Source organism: Atta colombica, unplaced genomic scaffold, assembly GCF_001594045.1.
Source record: "Atta colombica isolate Treedump-2 unplaced genomic scaffold, Acol1.0 scaffold110, whole genome shotgun sequence".
In the NCBI taxonomy this organism is placed as follows: domain Eukaryota; kingdom Metazoa; phylum Arthropoda; class Insecta; order Hymenoptera; family Formicidae; genus Atta; species Atta colombica.
Genome location: NW_017259196.1, coordinates 1,844,194 through 1,859,802, shown reverse-complemented (window position 1 = coordinate 1,859,802; position 15,609 = coordinate 1,844,194). Strand labels below are relative to the sequence as shown.

General features: G+C 32.9%; 1 protein-coding gene across 1 annotated transcript in view; it reads right to left on the bottom strand.

The window, feature by feature from the left end:
* LOC108693844 overlaps window positions 1–15,609 on the bottom strand; it is a 78,946-nt gene that overhangs the window by 36,669 nt on the left and 26,668 nt on the right. Inside the window, exons 3-5 of the mRNA XM_018202996.1 lie at window positions 5,905–6,222; window positions 3,442–3,546; window positions 2,574–2,639 (exon numbers count right to left, since the gene is read on the bottom strand). Coding sequence (XP_018058485.1) covers window positions 2,574–2,639; window positions 3,442–3,546; window positions 5,905–6,222 — 489 coding nt within the window. The remainder of the gene's footprint in view (window positions 1–2,573; window positions 2,640–3,441; window positions 3,547–5,904; window positions 6,223–15,609) is intronic.

Below are 15,609 nucleotides of genomic sequence, written 5' to 3'. Positions count from 1 at the left end.
ATATATGTATATAGAATAACTATTTCAAAGTCTAATTGTTAACATTGTTAACAATTCAAATCTAATTGTTAACATTGATTTTCTTTGTGATAACTTGGATAACGATTTCGGTATGGATAATATAGCGTGACCTAAAATGCAAGGGTTTTCTCTCAATTGATAATATAAATCCATTCGTTTGCTTACGTATATTCCAGTGTCTAATCTGCATGTTCATCAGTTTATCACTATGCGAGCTTGATGTGTACTTCAAAATTCGCACAACAAACAAGACTCCGAAAGCTTCTGCGGTCGGTTCGGCCTCAATTTACAAAGGGAGAGTGTAAACTTCGTGTCCTACTTTGGTATCACGTGCTTGTACTTACACGATATTACTGACTTGATGAATATCTGTCTGATTATCTGATACGTTTGATATTTTCTTTCTATATACTTTCTATATATTTCTTTCTTTCTATATTTTCTTTATACATACGTAACAGCAAAGCTTTGACATTAAAATCGGGTTTAAATTAACCCAATCGTGATTCAAGATAAATCTAACTTTTTGCGAGGGAGAGTTGTCACCATAAAAGTAAAATTGCTTGTAATTAATCATAGTTAGTTCATAAAAAGTCATAAAAAAATATATATATAACTCCACGTGCAAATCTAAATTAACTAAAAAAGAAGAATTATCAGATGAGTAAAAAATGGCACAACTGTGGTTCTAGTGTCAATTTAACAAGCAATAGGAAAAAGAATTGCTATATTACGTATTAATACGGGGATATATATATATATATATATATACTCTCTAAAACTTTTACAATGAATCTTACTCTGAAGAATGAAATCTCGTTCTTAAAAATAGAAAATTCATCTCTTTTTTCAAATTGGCTCGATTTTCATTCTTAAAGATGAGATTCCTCTTCAAAGAATTCGAAGAATATTCATATAAAAATCAAGAAACTTGGTACTTTATAAGCTCGATGGTAAGCGTACACGGAAAAAAAGATCAGCTGTCAAACAAAAATTTAAAAGTTAAAAATTAGGTTTGGCAACTAATTCAGTAGCTATTATATGAACACCTAATGTCGTGTCTGCGAGGTCTAATTCTCATTAACTGTGAGACCTAAATATTATCATTGTAACAGACAAGCATTTTGCTATCATATCGATGTATTGATCATTGCAGCAAACGTTTTCTATGTAGCAGACAATTTGGTAGCAAGTACAGTTTCAGCAAATCATATTTAGCTGTGGTAGAAACAATTTTCTTTTACACGGACATATTCGATAATTATGACAATTAACTTCATATTGCTAAATAAATCGATCTGTAATAGACATGCATACTTTGCTATCACCTCTTTATATTAACTACAGCAAATCCTCTGTAAATATTAGCAAATTTCATAGCTGTACCAGCTAATATAATTTCAGTTAATCAGAATTAGCTGTAGCCAAAAACATTTTCTTTTTCGTATATAGAGTCTCGTTGAAAATTTTATAACGTCATGAAATGTAGCATAAAAATGTTTCGGATTTTTTTCATCTCAGTTTTGTAAACGTTTGTGAAGAAATATCACTATTGCACCGCTTCTACGTTCGCAAGCGCTCGCAAAATCCGAAAACACTGCAAGGGATTGGCAGAATGCTTTCCTCTTGTGAAATTCGAAAGGTATTGTTGATTTACATTGATAGAAATGAGTATGGGAATGAATCCTTATCATTAAGTAGCCATAAAATTTGATTTGTATAATAATTGTGCATTACTTTTCCATAAAATATATTGTGCTGTTTTTATAATACTTGACATGAAAGCATTTCCAATTTCCGTGTTCAATAACGCGCTGAATGATCAAACGAGTCCGAGTGGACATGTATATTTATCTCTTACGGTTTGTCAGATTGTGTAATTTAAATGTCAGTACATCGTTATCAGATTTTAAGAGAATTTCATTTGGGAACGTATTTTGAAAGAGAAAATTTTATTCTATATGTATCTTTAGCAACAGGAATTATAAAAGAGATAAAGTAGATAACGTTGCTACGAGATAATTAATCGAGATAATTGGTAATGACATTTAAAAGTATGAGCGCTGTGAAAGTTAAACTTTTAAACGAATTTTACAGTCATGGAGCATGCAACAAAACGCGTGAATTTCTTACAAATAAAACAAGACCAGAGTTTATCTGTTTACGTTCTCTCGCGTTTCTTCTACTTTGGCAAAAACTGCTACTGTTCTAAACTCGAACCGGCAAACGTGGAACAACCACAAAATTGTTTCTTCTTGTTAGCAAGGGTTTTCAACTGAACCGGTGGGAGTTTCAAAAATGAATGAGTAGTTGAAACGGCGACCTAACTTTGTTGAAATTACACGGACTGTAATGGGAGTTATTAAAAGCGTCATTAATTAGTCCATAAGGATGTGGTCGTAGCTGTTCTTTATCACGGCGGTAGGTACTCGCGAAAAATGGCTGCAAGTTTTATTCCTCTTATTTGAATAAAGCTTATTTTATGATAATTACAAAAATGTCTAAAAATAATTTCTCATTGAGATTTAAATTTGCTTTTTCTCGTAACTCACCTCACAGAAGACACGTTGCGCCAATTGCGGTGAAAAACTTCCAATAATGATCCTAGTGTCCAATTCCTGGAATGGCGATACGTGTATCTTTTATTAAAAAAGGTTTCCATTTGACGAAGCATCACTAATACATATAAAATGCGATAAATGATACTAATGAAGCAAAAGAGATAGTGATGATTACGAGTTGAAAATTTTATCGCGTCGCCATTCACATTAATCTAAATTTAATTTTTATACCGAGCTTTTTGCTAAATATTAACAAACGACATTTTCCCAGTTATCTTTAAGGTACGTCCGAATCATTTGATCAGATAATGAGTTAATTCGCACACATCGTACGCTGCAAGTATAATCCCGATGCATCTACATTGCGCTTCCAATCGATTGACGTTCATTTCATGAAAACGGACTTCGAATTTCAAAGCAAGCGAATTACGTGAAAAACGAAAGATTTTCGCATCATCAAGTGAAGTTGGTTGATTGATCGAATTGATCAGTTTGATTTAATTGCACCAAATGATCGCTACAAGATCTCATAAAGACGGACGAACACTCTACTAAATTTCTTAAAAAAGTGAAATCTCACTCCAAAAGAATGAAAATGCAACCATCCTAGAAAAAGTGAAGTGATATTTCACTTCTTAAAAAAAGTGACGCTTTTCTCTTTTTAGAATGAAATCTCACTTTCTTTGGAGTGAGATTTCACTCCTTTGAAGTGAACTCTAAAAAAAAAAATTGTCAAGAAGTGAAATATTTTCATTTTTTTTTTAAGAGTGATTGTATTTTCGCTTTCTTGGAGATTTCACTATAAGAAATTTAGAATGAAGATGAGAAAACAAGTTGACATTTAAGCGCGACTTTTTACCTTTAAGGTTCGTAGCTGTTCCTTGTAATCGTTCTCGGCGAATGTGATAGTTGCGGTGCACGTGATATTCGCCTGTTCCAGTTCCGTGACCAGATCATTCACTGCCTGGAACAGAGACGCGTCATACGTGCGACGTGTGGAAGTGCGCGCTGGGGAGCCAAGCGTAACGGCGGCAGCGAGAAATGGCAATGTGCCGTTCGTTTGTCTCCCGTTCTATTTGCGCAAAACAAGAATCGCGTATGTCACCCTTACAAATACGCGTCGTACGTCATGGTGACGCGACAGAAGTTCCGTTATCCAAAAAGGATTGCCTCCGCGCCGCGTAGTTACATTCGTTCCGCGGCCGGTTTCTTCTCGGCAAGCGCGTCGCTTACGTCACGTAATTTTATTGGTGACATTCACAATTCTCTTATCATTACAGTACATGCTTCACGATGGAGCGAACCGCAGGAATACGGTGTTTCCCGAATCGCTCGTACGTGTGCGCGTTCGGATATGAGCGTTTATTTTGAAAGTGGTTTAAGCTAGTTTGGGAACAATATGAATTTTAACGAGACGCGGATGTAAACTGACACGTCGATTTCCGCAGAATTTCCGCAAACGCTTTTACATCAATTTCGAGATAGATGACATACGTTGCTCGCGCTTTATTAGAAATTTATCGAATCAAACTTCTTTTCAAAGAGGGAATTCAATTTTTAAATTGTGAATGAATATATCGGGGAAAAAAATAAATACAGGATGTCCTAAAACTGACGTTGAACATATTTTAAAGACAGATTCTTTGTGATATTTTAAAAGATCTGTGAAAATGTCGAGGTATGATGATTTTTAAATAGAAAGAATTTCAAAATTATTTATGAGGGCTAGAATTTTATGCGCTCAGATACAAATCAGTGCAGTAAAAGTACTAAATTTTGTTATTGGCATCAAAGGCATGAAAAGTTTGAAGAAACATGTTCACATCCCTGAATGCGCGAAATTCTAGTTCTGTCAGTAATTTCTAAACTCTACCCATTTAAAAAATTCTATCATTGGAGCCTCGTTATTTTCGTTATTAAAATCTTTTTCGTTATTAAAATCTTTTGTCTTAAAATGTTAAAAAAAGAATCTATCTTTAAAACATTTATTGTTAATTTTGGGTCAATGTAAGATAAAAATGGAGTAATTTAGATGGATTAACAGAAATTTTTTAATTGTATAGAACAAGGTCGTGTAGTGTATTCAATAAAACATACAAAACATACTATTTGATGCAATAATGTATGTATTTGTATGTTCGATTGAATACACTGTGCAACTTTAATACGATTTGAAAAAATTTCTGTTGACCTATATTCAAATTACTTCGCTTTATCCTAACTTTTCTTACTCGCACAACAGTAAAAAGAATTATATTGTTACATAAATTGTCAGTTTATTGTTTTGCCTTGCTTGTTTCGAAATCCTGATATTGCGACGCCCTTGGGTCCATTCGTCACATATATATATATATATATATATTCACATATATATATATATATTCCTAGACTATATTAAAACCGGATGTGACGTGTGGTAGCTTCCGTTACCAGTGTAGCGACGGAAATTGACCGAGAATTAACCGAAACGTGATACCGAACGGGCGGCGCTCTAGTTAACTACGCGTGAGTACAAATCGAAAGTTAATTAAAGCCGACATAACGGGAACTTCATTGTATAGCTCGCACGTCACGCCGGGCATAAACGAACTTCCGCGGTGTAGTTTGCAATTAAACACGCGGTTACGTAAAGCGAGACAGAGACAAATATAAACGATGGAAAATGTCCTCGCGACCGTGTTATCGCATACATTTCCTCCGTGTTTCGGATTCCACTTCATCTGATCTCGATATTACGGTAAAAGCAGTGATTGCAGGAAATATTGGATTTATAAGTGGATATTTTTTGGTGCAAATTTCAATTGCGATTAACGTCAACTGCAATTTGAATACCACGCGTTCTTTATGAAAGAGTCGATTTCCAATCCATTATCAAACATAATTTTTCAAATAATCTCTGTGAATTTCGATAATATTCATATTCGCATTCATTTCATACTTCATTTATTCGAGAGAATGTGAAATTAGAAAATTGTATCATTTAAATAGGCGTGTAAATTCTACGCTTACATTTCTACGCTTATATTTTCGCATTACGCATTATGCAATTTGTATGAAAAGAGCGATCCCAAATTTAGCTCATTTTAGCATTGTAGCTCTCGAATTTCAAATTGAACTGTATACCAATAATGTTATATAGTAGCATATTAATCTGAGAAAAAATTTTAATAAAATACTTTGAATACAATCTCGAAGAAAAATTGCATAACACCCATCAATATTGCGATCAAATTATTTCCGGTGCGGACTATTAAAGTGACAGGAAGTCGCTTCAATAAATTCGCAAAGTCGATTTGCGCGACGTTCCTTACGACCTACTTACCAAGGAGTACATGTCGCCTGTTTGCGAAAGCGCGGTGACGGTGTCCCATCCAAAGTGTTTGATCAATGCTATCCTGGCTGGATTGTGACTCGAATCCGGTGCAACGGTTCGCAAAAATAGGGGGAACTCGTTGGAATCTGAGAGTGCTGGTGCCGTCGAGCCAAATGATACCTGGATCACGTTCCAATAAGGAACAATTTTGGCCAGAGTCTCGGTGACTTCGGAACAAGCTGTACCGAGCAGGAACGGCATCAAGTGTTTCTTCCTCGTTGAATACAACGCGTGAAAGAATCTGTCCACAGCCACTCCAGAATCGCACTAAAAGTAAAGGATCGTTCAAATTTCGATATGAACATTTTAAACTAATCGCGTTATATAATATTCAATAATTCATTATATAAAATACATGTCTCGAAATTAAAAAGAAAGAATTCATCGTTGGAGAACGCAATAAATATTGTAATAAAAATATATATTGTACGCTGAAAACAAATTTACTATTTAATTTAAATCTTAATACACATTTCCTTCAATAATTTGACATCTACAGGAAAATAAACATATAATATATTCAATAAAAAAAAATAATTACGTAAATGAAATTAATTTTTGTACCGAAAATTTATTTATATACATGTAATAAATATTAAAGTAGTAGCATTCAAATAAATATTTATTAACATTTACATTTTTTAAGTGTATTAATTATTAATTCTTAGAATAATATATTGTAAATTATATATTGTGTGAAGTAAATTATATATTGATATTGAAAACTTCTACGTTCAAATTGAATTCAAAACCTGTTAAAAACAGCTTATAGAATCAATGTCAACGGAATATTGATAACGATAAAGTTTATCACTCGAACATGATGATCGATTGCAAACGATATAATTATCATTGCGAAAAAAGCGTCTCACATTGTTTGAGTTGCGAATGGTATTGTATTTCTAAAATAAGCGAGAAGAAGACTCAACCCGTTATAACGAGCAATTTATTTAAAGCGAGTAGAGACCGGAGCAAACTTGAATGCATGGAAAAAATTTCGAGAGTCTTCGTTTAGATGCAGGACAGCAAGTTACGAGGAAGTAGGGACTTCCCGATCCAACTTTTACAACACGAGTACTTTCTACTCCACATCTTGTTACGGTTTCATTGGATCTCGATGAGAAGACGCACTCGAAAGTCGAAACTCGACCAATCATTTTGGAAGAAGAAATTGGAGTCTGCTGCCGTTCAACAACTTCGTTCGAGTAGCCGTTCTAAAAAATTGTATTAGATACTGAGTCATATTGACCTGCATGTCTGTTATCATTTGTTGTAAAAAGTATGTGGAAACATATTTGTTTCATTGAAAGGACAACATTAAATAAATAAGATTTGTGATTTGCCAAAACAAAGTAGTGAAATCTTGAGAGAAGAAGGGAGAGTGTGTGGGTGTGTTTCATAGAAATTTGTTATTGTAAATTATGTACATGCCGAGCAAGTGTTCATCGTCTTTATATCATGTTTTGAGAGACTATGACTGATATTCTGAATGCAACTACTAGCTTAACGAATGTGGTGTGACATGCATATCCATGACTTCGCGACATTTCTGTTTACGAGGACGTACAACTCGTGTAAATTCTCATTCGACGCCGTGCACCGCAGCATCAGCTGAACTTTCAATCCGCCTGTTTCCACGAAAAATAAATCAAATGATAAAAAATTAGCACTTATAACGCGATTACAGAGCTTGAAACCTGTTGCGTATAAAGTATGATCTGTATTATTCAACATTCGAGAACGAATAAAGGCAGATATAATATGGATATTTTTCATGATGAGAGAGGTCATATTTTTAATTTTTATATTTTATATATTTTTTTAATATGTTATAAATTTAACAATAAAATTACAACAAATTGTAATTAATTTATAAGACAATATAATCTTGATTTTATGACTTGATATTCTGATTTAACTCAATTTTGTTGCAATATAATCTATTGAGATTTTCATTGAATTGGTAAGTTTAAGATGTTATGCTGGCATAGAATAGCTAGTAGTAGTTTTCAAAGATTTAGAGCAACAAAATCGAGCTGAGTCAAATTATCAAGCAAGAAAATCGAAAATAATTTATATATTCCATTCCATCGTTATACAGATTGGTCACACAATTTTAAAAGTAATACTTCTGTTTTATTTACGTTATGTGTATTAATGGTTAGAGTTGTCGATATCGAATAGAAATATCAACTATGAATATATTTATTATCAATTAAAAAACTATTTATATTTAATCTGAATGAATAAGCATTATATATATATCAAATATATGAATAATGAATATCGTCATAAATAGATTTTGTTTGAATTAATCAAATTCGATATATTCGATAACGCTTATTCATTTAGGATAAATATAAATAGTTTTTACATTGATGAATATATTCATAGTAAATATTTCTATTCGATATCGACTTATTAAAAATTAAGCGACCTTTAAATGCTCAATATTATTGTATAACTATTTTAGTTTAATATTATTTTTATTATAATATTATGATACTCCTTTAAAGAATACAAAACTTTTTAAATACTCAATATAAACTCAATATAATGTACAATATCAAATATTGTGCAATAATATGATTGTCTAGAGACCGCTTTACGTTTCAAAATCTTATATCTTTTAGTGTCTCGAATCTGTCGGAGGTGAATATCGCATGCTACGATGGATGATCGTCTCGGTCCGTCTATTTATCTTTTATTTCGTCGCTATAAAGATTTCAAAAGTAGTGCTCGAAGCTCGCTTGCTTTTACATCGCCGCTAGTTTTTCTTCTCGAAAAATGCACGTACTGAAGTAGCCGATGAGCTATTCCCATGAGATAATTTATGCTTCGCAATCAATTCTTCTCGCGTCTTTTCTATTCTGTCGGAAGTGATTATCGCGTGCTAATGAGGATTGAAAGTTTTGAATCGAATAACGGGTGATTGCTTCGGAACGTCCATTATTATATGTACGCAGAATATTCAGTATTACGAAATGCACCGCATTCAGTCGCGCGTCAGTCCGTAACATCCGTCGCTTGCCTGAAAACGTTTCCAATTGTTGTTTCCAGTTTTGATTGACGTAAAGATCTAATTGAAATTTTAAAAGAAGGAAGGGAAGTGATGCTCAAGCCTTGTATTTTGTCTGCGACGCGATTTTTTTTTCCTTGAAAAGTGTTAAGATGTAGTGTTAACGACGAGTTTTGATACTGTCGTTGAATAACTTTTTTACTATGTAATATAAAATCTACGCAATGATAAGGTAACAACATCGATACTATCGTTAAAAATTACGGAATAGGACTTCAAGTAATTATGATTTTCACCAATGCTGCAATGTATAGACTAACTTTAATCTCGATTCAACTTACTTACTCTTCATCTTTTTCTAATTCTGAGGTCCGGGGTTCTATTAATATAAAATTAATCTCGGTTCAATTTAATGTTTATTTTTTTCTTAAAATTAGAAAAAAAAAAGGAAGTTAAACCGAGATTAAAGTTGAACTTACATTGGTGGAATCGAGCTTTAGAATTAGAAAAAGATGGAGATTAAGGTCTCGGTTGAACCGAGATTAATCTATATTTGAAAACGGACATTAGCCTTGTTGCACGAGTGCGAATTCTTTTTACTTTTCGTAATTTCTCGTCTTTTTACCTGTTGAAAATGAATGTCGTGAATGAACGAGTCGGGAATGTCGAATTGTGCAATAGTCGATCGCCCCACCCGTTTGCTATATATCTACACAGAAGGAAGGAAAGACATACCCAGAAGCTGAAAGGAATGAGGTGATGGCGACCCATCGATCAATGAGTGAGTTACTTGTTGCATTCCGTTTATCACTTACCGCTCGATCTCGATTATGGCATTTATGTGTTTAATTGCAAAATATTCTTAATCCTCCAGTCAAGTTTTTTTTACTATTCTAATATAAGCTTTCAAAAAATGTGAAAAAATTTAGGATTACCTTTCAGTATCTTTATTACATTACATTAAACTCTTTATTACCTCACTAAATAGTTTTTTAACTAAATAGTTTTTTTAAATAGTTTTAAATAAATATTATAGAAAAGAAAGTCGAACTTCACTCTCCATTTTGGAGAAATTTGAGTGAGATTTCATTTGTACCAAAAAAGATTCACACTGCAGATGGAGCATATCATTCGTATGAGATTTCTATATTCGTAATATCATCGCATTTTATATTAGAGATTTGGACCGAAAAATTTCGATCCGAGGCTAAATCCAACTATTGGTTCCAGTTCTTTTACGGTAACAATTACCGGGTCTGTTTGGATTTCAGTGCTTTTCGATAATGCGTGAAATGAAGAATGATATATCAGACACATTAACCGAATGTTTATTAAACTCGCACTGTACAGTTACAATACAGTTGAATAAAACATACATATAAATTTAGTGCTTTTTTGTTATTAATTTGTTACCTTTTATTCGCAATTTTATTGCTTTAGTCGCTAAAGCAATAAAAATTGCAAATAAAATAACAAAAAAAAACTAAATTTATATGTACGTTTTATTGTACCGAAATGACTGTAATACACAAGCTTTCATTATTACTTTACAAACTTATATTTATACATTTATGCGTTGAGTCCATATTTTAAATAGTGAGATAGAATTAAAGTCAAATAAAATTATTTTATTTGAAGTACCGAGTTTTAATTAAATGCGAGAAATTATTCGTTTCCTGATGATTGATGTTGCATGAATACTATCCTTACATCGATCATAATTCATCTCCGATAATTAAGATGTCAACTGTGTTTCACTCTACAGTACATATTCTGGTTTTCGCATCAATTGTCAAATTAGTGAGCCTGTTAGTTCGTAATGAATATCATTAATTGCACCTGTATGACGGACGAGTCACAATTGGGCCATAATGTCCTTTTATTCATAAATAATTTACATAATGATGTAATTTTATTCCCTTCATTTTATTAATAAATGAGAGCGACAACCGCGAGCGACAACAACTTGACACATTAAGTCCACACAAAAATTGCGAAGCTTTTCTGTCAAATGAAAATAAGAACACAATTATATAATCGTTGCAAATATTCTATACAATACATCACTGTTTAAATTAAAATTTAAAATTGAGAAATGAAAACACGAGAATGTCCACTACTACAAATATCTATTGCAACAAGCAAAACGGATTGTGGGTTAAATCCCATATAACATTTTTCATGTCATAACAGCTTTGCGGTTCAACAATGCGGAACTATGTAACACCGTTGAAAGAGAGAAAGAAACATATGTTGACGTGCGAATCTGACAACCAGAATGATGCGCGGACACTTCATGATAAATTACTATTATCTCGTGAGATAGAGAGGATCAATGATGAGAAAAAGCGGCATCGACACAGTGACGAATGGAAATGGATTCTTGAAGTGTTCGCGCAAATTCTAACATAAAATACGCGGACGACGCGCGACTTACGTACCTTACGTCGGTGAGACTAAGTTAAAAAGATCTCTCAGCGTTGGTACGAGACCTGGTTGGACAATTTCCAACTTACCTTTTCCGTAGTACCGAGTTTATGCACGCGGTCTGCGAACATTTTCCGCAGAATGAGTCAAAAATCGACATTGGCGAAATATACGACTTGAATTCTTATACGAGTCCGTCGATGTATATTTATTACATCAACAGAAATGTATCTCAAACGTGTATTTTCGTGTAGAAAAACTTTTACGAACTAATATCTCCGGGATTCGGAATATGTAAGCATTTAACAAATGTTTACAATACAAGATGCGCAAAATTTCATTATCATTATTAGCTATTAACGAATTAGTGAATTCTGCTGTAAAAAATAAACAGAAATTTATATGAAAAAGAGGACGAGAAAACGAATGAATAAATTTTTATTTAGCGTTCTCATCTATTCGTAATTATAAATATAATAAACATTTAAAATACAAAAATTTAATTTTCATTAATTGATATGTAGTCTTTTAACATTTGCAACACAGTCTCTGTTGTTTTCCAACATGACGATGTCTCTTCTTATTACTATATATTTTCTTCTTTATTACTCTCAGTTGTGAAAATTTTTCAGTTTTTTAATCAGGACACACGTCAACGATTCTCACTTTCTACTATTCTTATACTTACTTATATTCTTGATGGTTAGAAATAAAGCTTAATACAAGACTTACACGCTATAATCTGATGTTTTATTATTTTTCACAGGACGAGCACCAATTCATTGTCCGTATCGATTATTATTAATCGAGGATGAACAACAATAAATGCAAAAGCGCCAGTAGAATTACTTTCAGGAGGGTGCACTCAAAAGAATTCAAACTTTTGAAGTTTTTCTATTGAAAATGTACAAACGAAAACTCAAAATGTGCATACATATGCAAACAATGAACTATCAAATGAGCTATAGATACTTAATTTGTTTAAATGTTGAGTAGTTAACTTTACAATATAATATGACGAACAAAATTTGAATAGCAACTAATAAAAACAAATATTAGTTTTTGTTTCAACATTGATTCTAAAATGGATTTCCCAAAGTTTTATTACAAATGTTAATATTAAATGTTAATATTTGCATTGAACTTCTTGTTTAATTGGAAAAGTTATTCTATATTACGCAACTTCTTTTTTTCTATGGATTTTCCTCTTTCTTACTTATTTCATAAGCCGGAGATGCAAGCGCATCTCCTTCTTTATATCTTTCTTCATGGTGCTGATAAACATATCACATCAATACCTGTAGTCACCTTTAATATCTACCTGCCGTACGAAACTTCAATGCTCCATATAGAGAATACTTCTCATATTCGCGGATCAGTATATCCTGATTAGATAACATTCATGGCTATTCTCTCGGTTTATGTCACTATGACTTCAGGAAGCTGCAAAAGTAATTTTTTAGCTATTAAATAATAAAGTAATAAAAAGTTTTAAAGTAGTGACCTAGATCGAGATTAGTCATGAGTGTTATTTAATTAGGACGAGGGCTGGGCAAAATATATTATGTATTTTGTATCGTAACACAAAATACTACCAATCTTAATAATTACTCTAAATGGATTATTGATGTAGTTTATTTAGAGTAGTTACTAAGATTGACAATACTTCGTATTACGAATTAAGAATTAATACAAATCAGAACATGCTGATCTGTGAATGTGTGTGAGAAGTATATATTCTATATATGGGACATTGATGTACGAAGGCAATAAAAAATTAGATTGCAAGGGTTAAGCTTCTTTTACATCCAGAATGTGTAATTGATCTTGGACTATTTGAAAAATTTACAATTGAAAGCAATAAAGAAGAGGACATCAAGAAAGACAGTAGAGATAAAACTAAATAAAGATCATTTATTTCTTCTCTTTTATTCTCGTCGCTGCAGTATTTGACACCTCTTGATTTCGCGCTTTCTCTTAGAGAGAAAGAGAGATTTATATTGGTGCGATTAATTATCGGAATACTCTCTTTCTAAACTTTCTCCGAGTTTAGTCCCTTGTATTCCGAAACAATAAATGTCGCTCGTCCTTGTTTAATGACTTGCTCGCTTTTCTAGTTTTAACAAACAGCTCCCACGGGACGTCGTGTCTGTACTGCTCTATTTTCCATGTGTGCTTTTAAAATAAACTACGAATGATCATTTTGCGCCAGGTTTTACCGCTATTGAAATGTCAGGTCAAATATTCAGCACACGTGAATTAATTTATGACGTTTTTTATTAACCTTCATATTTTTTTTCGTCTTGTGTGTTTTTGTCAGCCATTGATCCTGGAATAGGATAATAAAACTTAAATACTTTTCATATATGTTTACAAGAATTATCTGCGTCGAGAAATAAAACCTCTACAAAACTTTATATATTCTTCAGTTCATTCAATTTCAATTTTTATTAACTAACAATTTTCGCTATGATTATCTTTCCCTTATTTTGTTAGATTTGAGTAACCTACAACGCAAAACAAAATTTTTAAAAATCACTTTTCGATGACCTTTGTAAAAACAGTGTTTCGAAAAAAACCGGATTCATATCTTCATAAATTTCATGTTTCAACAGTGCACGATTGTGATATTGTTTACCAATCCAGACATAATAATAATAGCTTTATTAAATGCTATAGTTTGCGGTAAATTGAAAGCAACATGTATAGTACATAACCAAAACATACAATAGGCGTGGTTGCAGTTAAGGACTGATTTAATATACCTAACCTGTATGACTAATTGAAAAACGATAAACATATAAAAGTAGTACAGTTTACTGAATGTGAGCATTCAGTTTTACACATATATTACACATATATTAATAAAGTATTAAAAAAAAAAGCGCAGATTATTGCTTTGTAACAGTACATAACTTTTCTATCAATCAATATTTTTATCGAAAGAATTTTCAAGAAGACATTAAAGCAAACGTAATACTTTGCGTTAGTCATTTGTTCGATCATTCTTCGAGAAATGATAAAAAACTATCTTTATCGTATACGGAACACTTCTTCAGGCATATCATTCTCCTATCTATACGATCGGAAGAATACTTTTATATTCTTCGTTCGGTATATATATCTGCTTCGAATAAGCCTTTTAGAAATGGCAGACAATAAATGTCTATCTAGTGTTCGAAAATCGTCGATGTATCGATATTCTGAAAATACAATCCGCCCTGTCCACCAATAGTTCCGTACGATATCAATGTTGCAATGCGTTTACATATGTACGTGTATTTTACGTGTGAGTCGCTACGACAGTATGAGAGTGTGTCTAAGTTCACTATCGATCAGAGGCTTTGAGAGTCGAACTGGTTCATGAATGGGGTGTAACCGAGACAATAGTCGAACGAGACGTTTTGTGCCGTGTATTCTTGCCGAGGGGCCGGACGTGTAAGACAATGATACATGGAAGTAGCGAGAGAAGACGGCGAAGAATAGGGACGGGCGAGAGTTGGGCCGTGAATTTCCGGAGATCGATGCGCTGACCTAGCAGGTGCGCCTAACAGGGGTTGCTGTTGAGATATCTTTCCCTTTTTGGATGCCGCTCATTCGTACCATCTCATTTCCACTCATTTTCACTTTATCCGCATCGTGAAAATTGCTGACGTTGTAGTACCTATATAATGGGACATTCGTCATGAGCCAAGGCCGACCGATAAACCGCTGTCGGTTAGGCGGAATCTGTTCCGCGGTTAGACACTACGGAAGAAACAATCGGTATAATGAAATCACCCACTGGCCGGTCGCCAAATCAGTTGAAACACGATTCGTATTTGTCTCGCTCTCCATGAGAGAGACCACATATGGTTTCGCGGTTAACAATTTGCATGAATTATGCAGGGTTGGGAAGTATCGTGTTACTTGTAACACCGTTATCATTTGCGTTTTTTTTCGATAATAATTATTACTCTTTTTTATTTGTAATAATAGTCGTTACATTTTTATTTTACAGTAACGATAACGAATTCAGTCATTATTTTTATCGATACTTTGATCCTTTATTATTATCTTTATAACTTTAGTTATAAAGATAATTTCAATAAATTGCATTATTTTTATAATTGGCTAGAAATATTTTATAATAGAAATTTAAATATTAAAAAATATTTCATAATTTAGGCTGCATTACGATAATTATTGTAATACTAAAAATCTGTAGG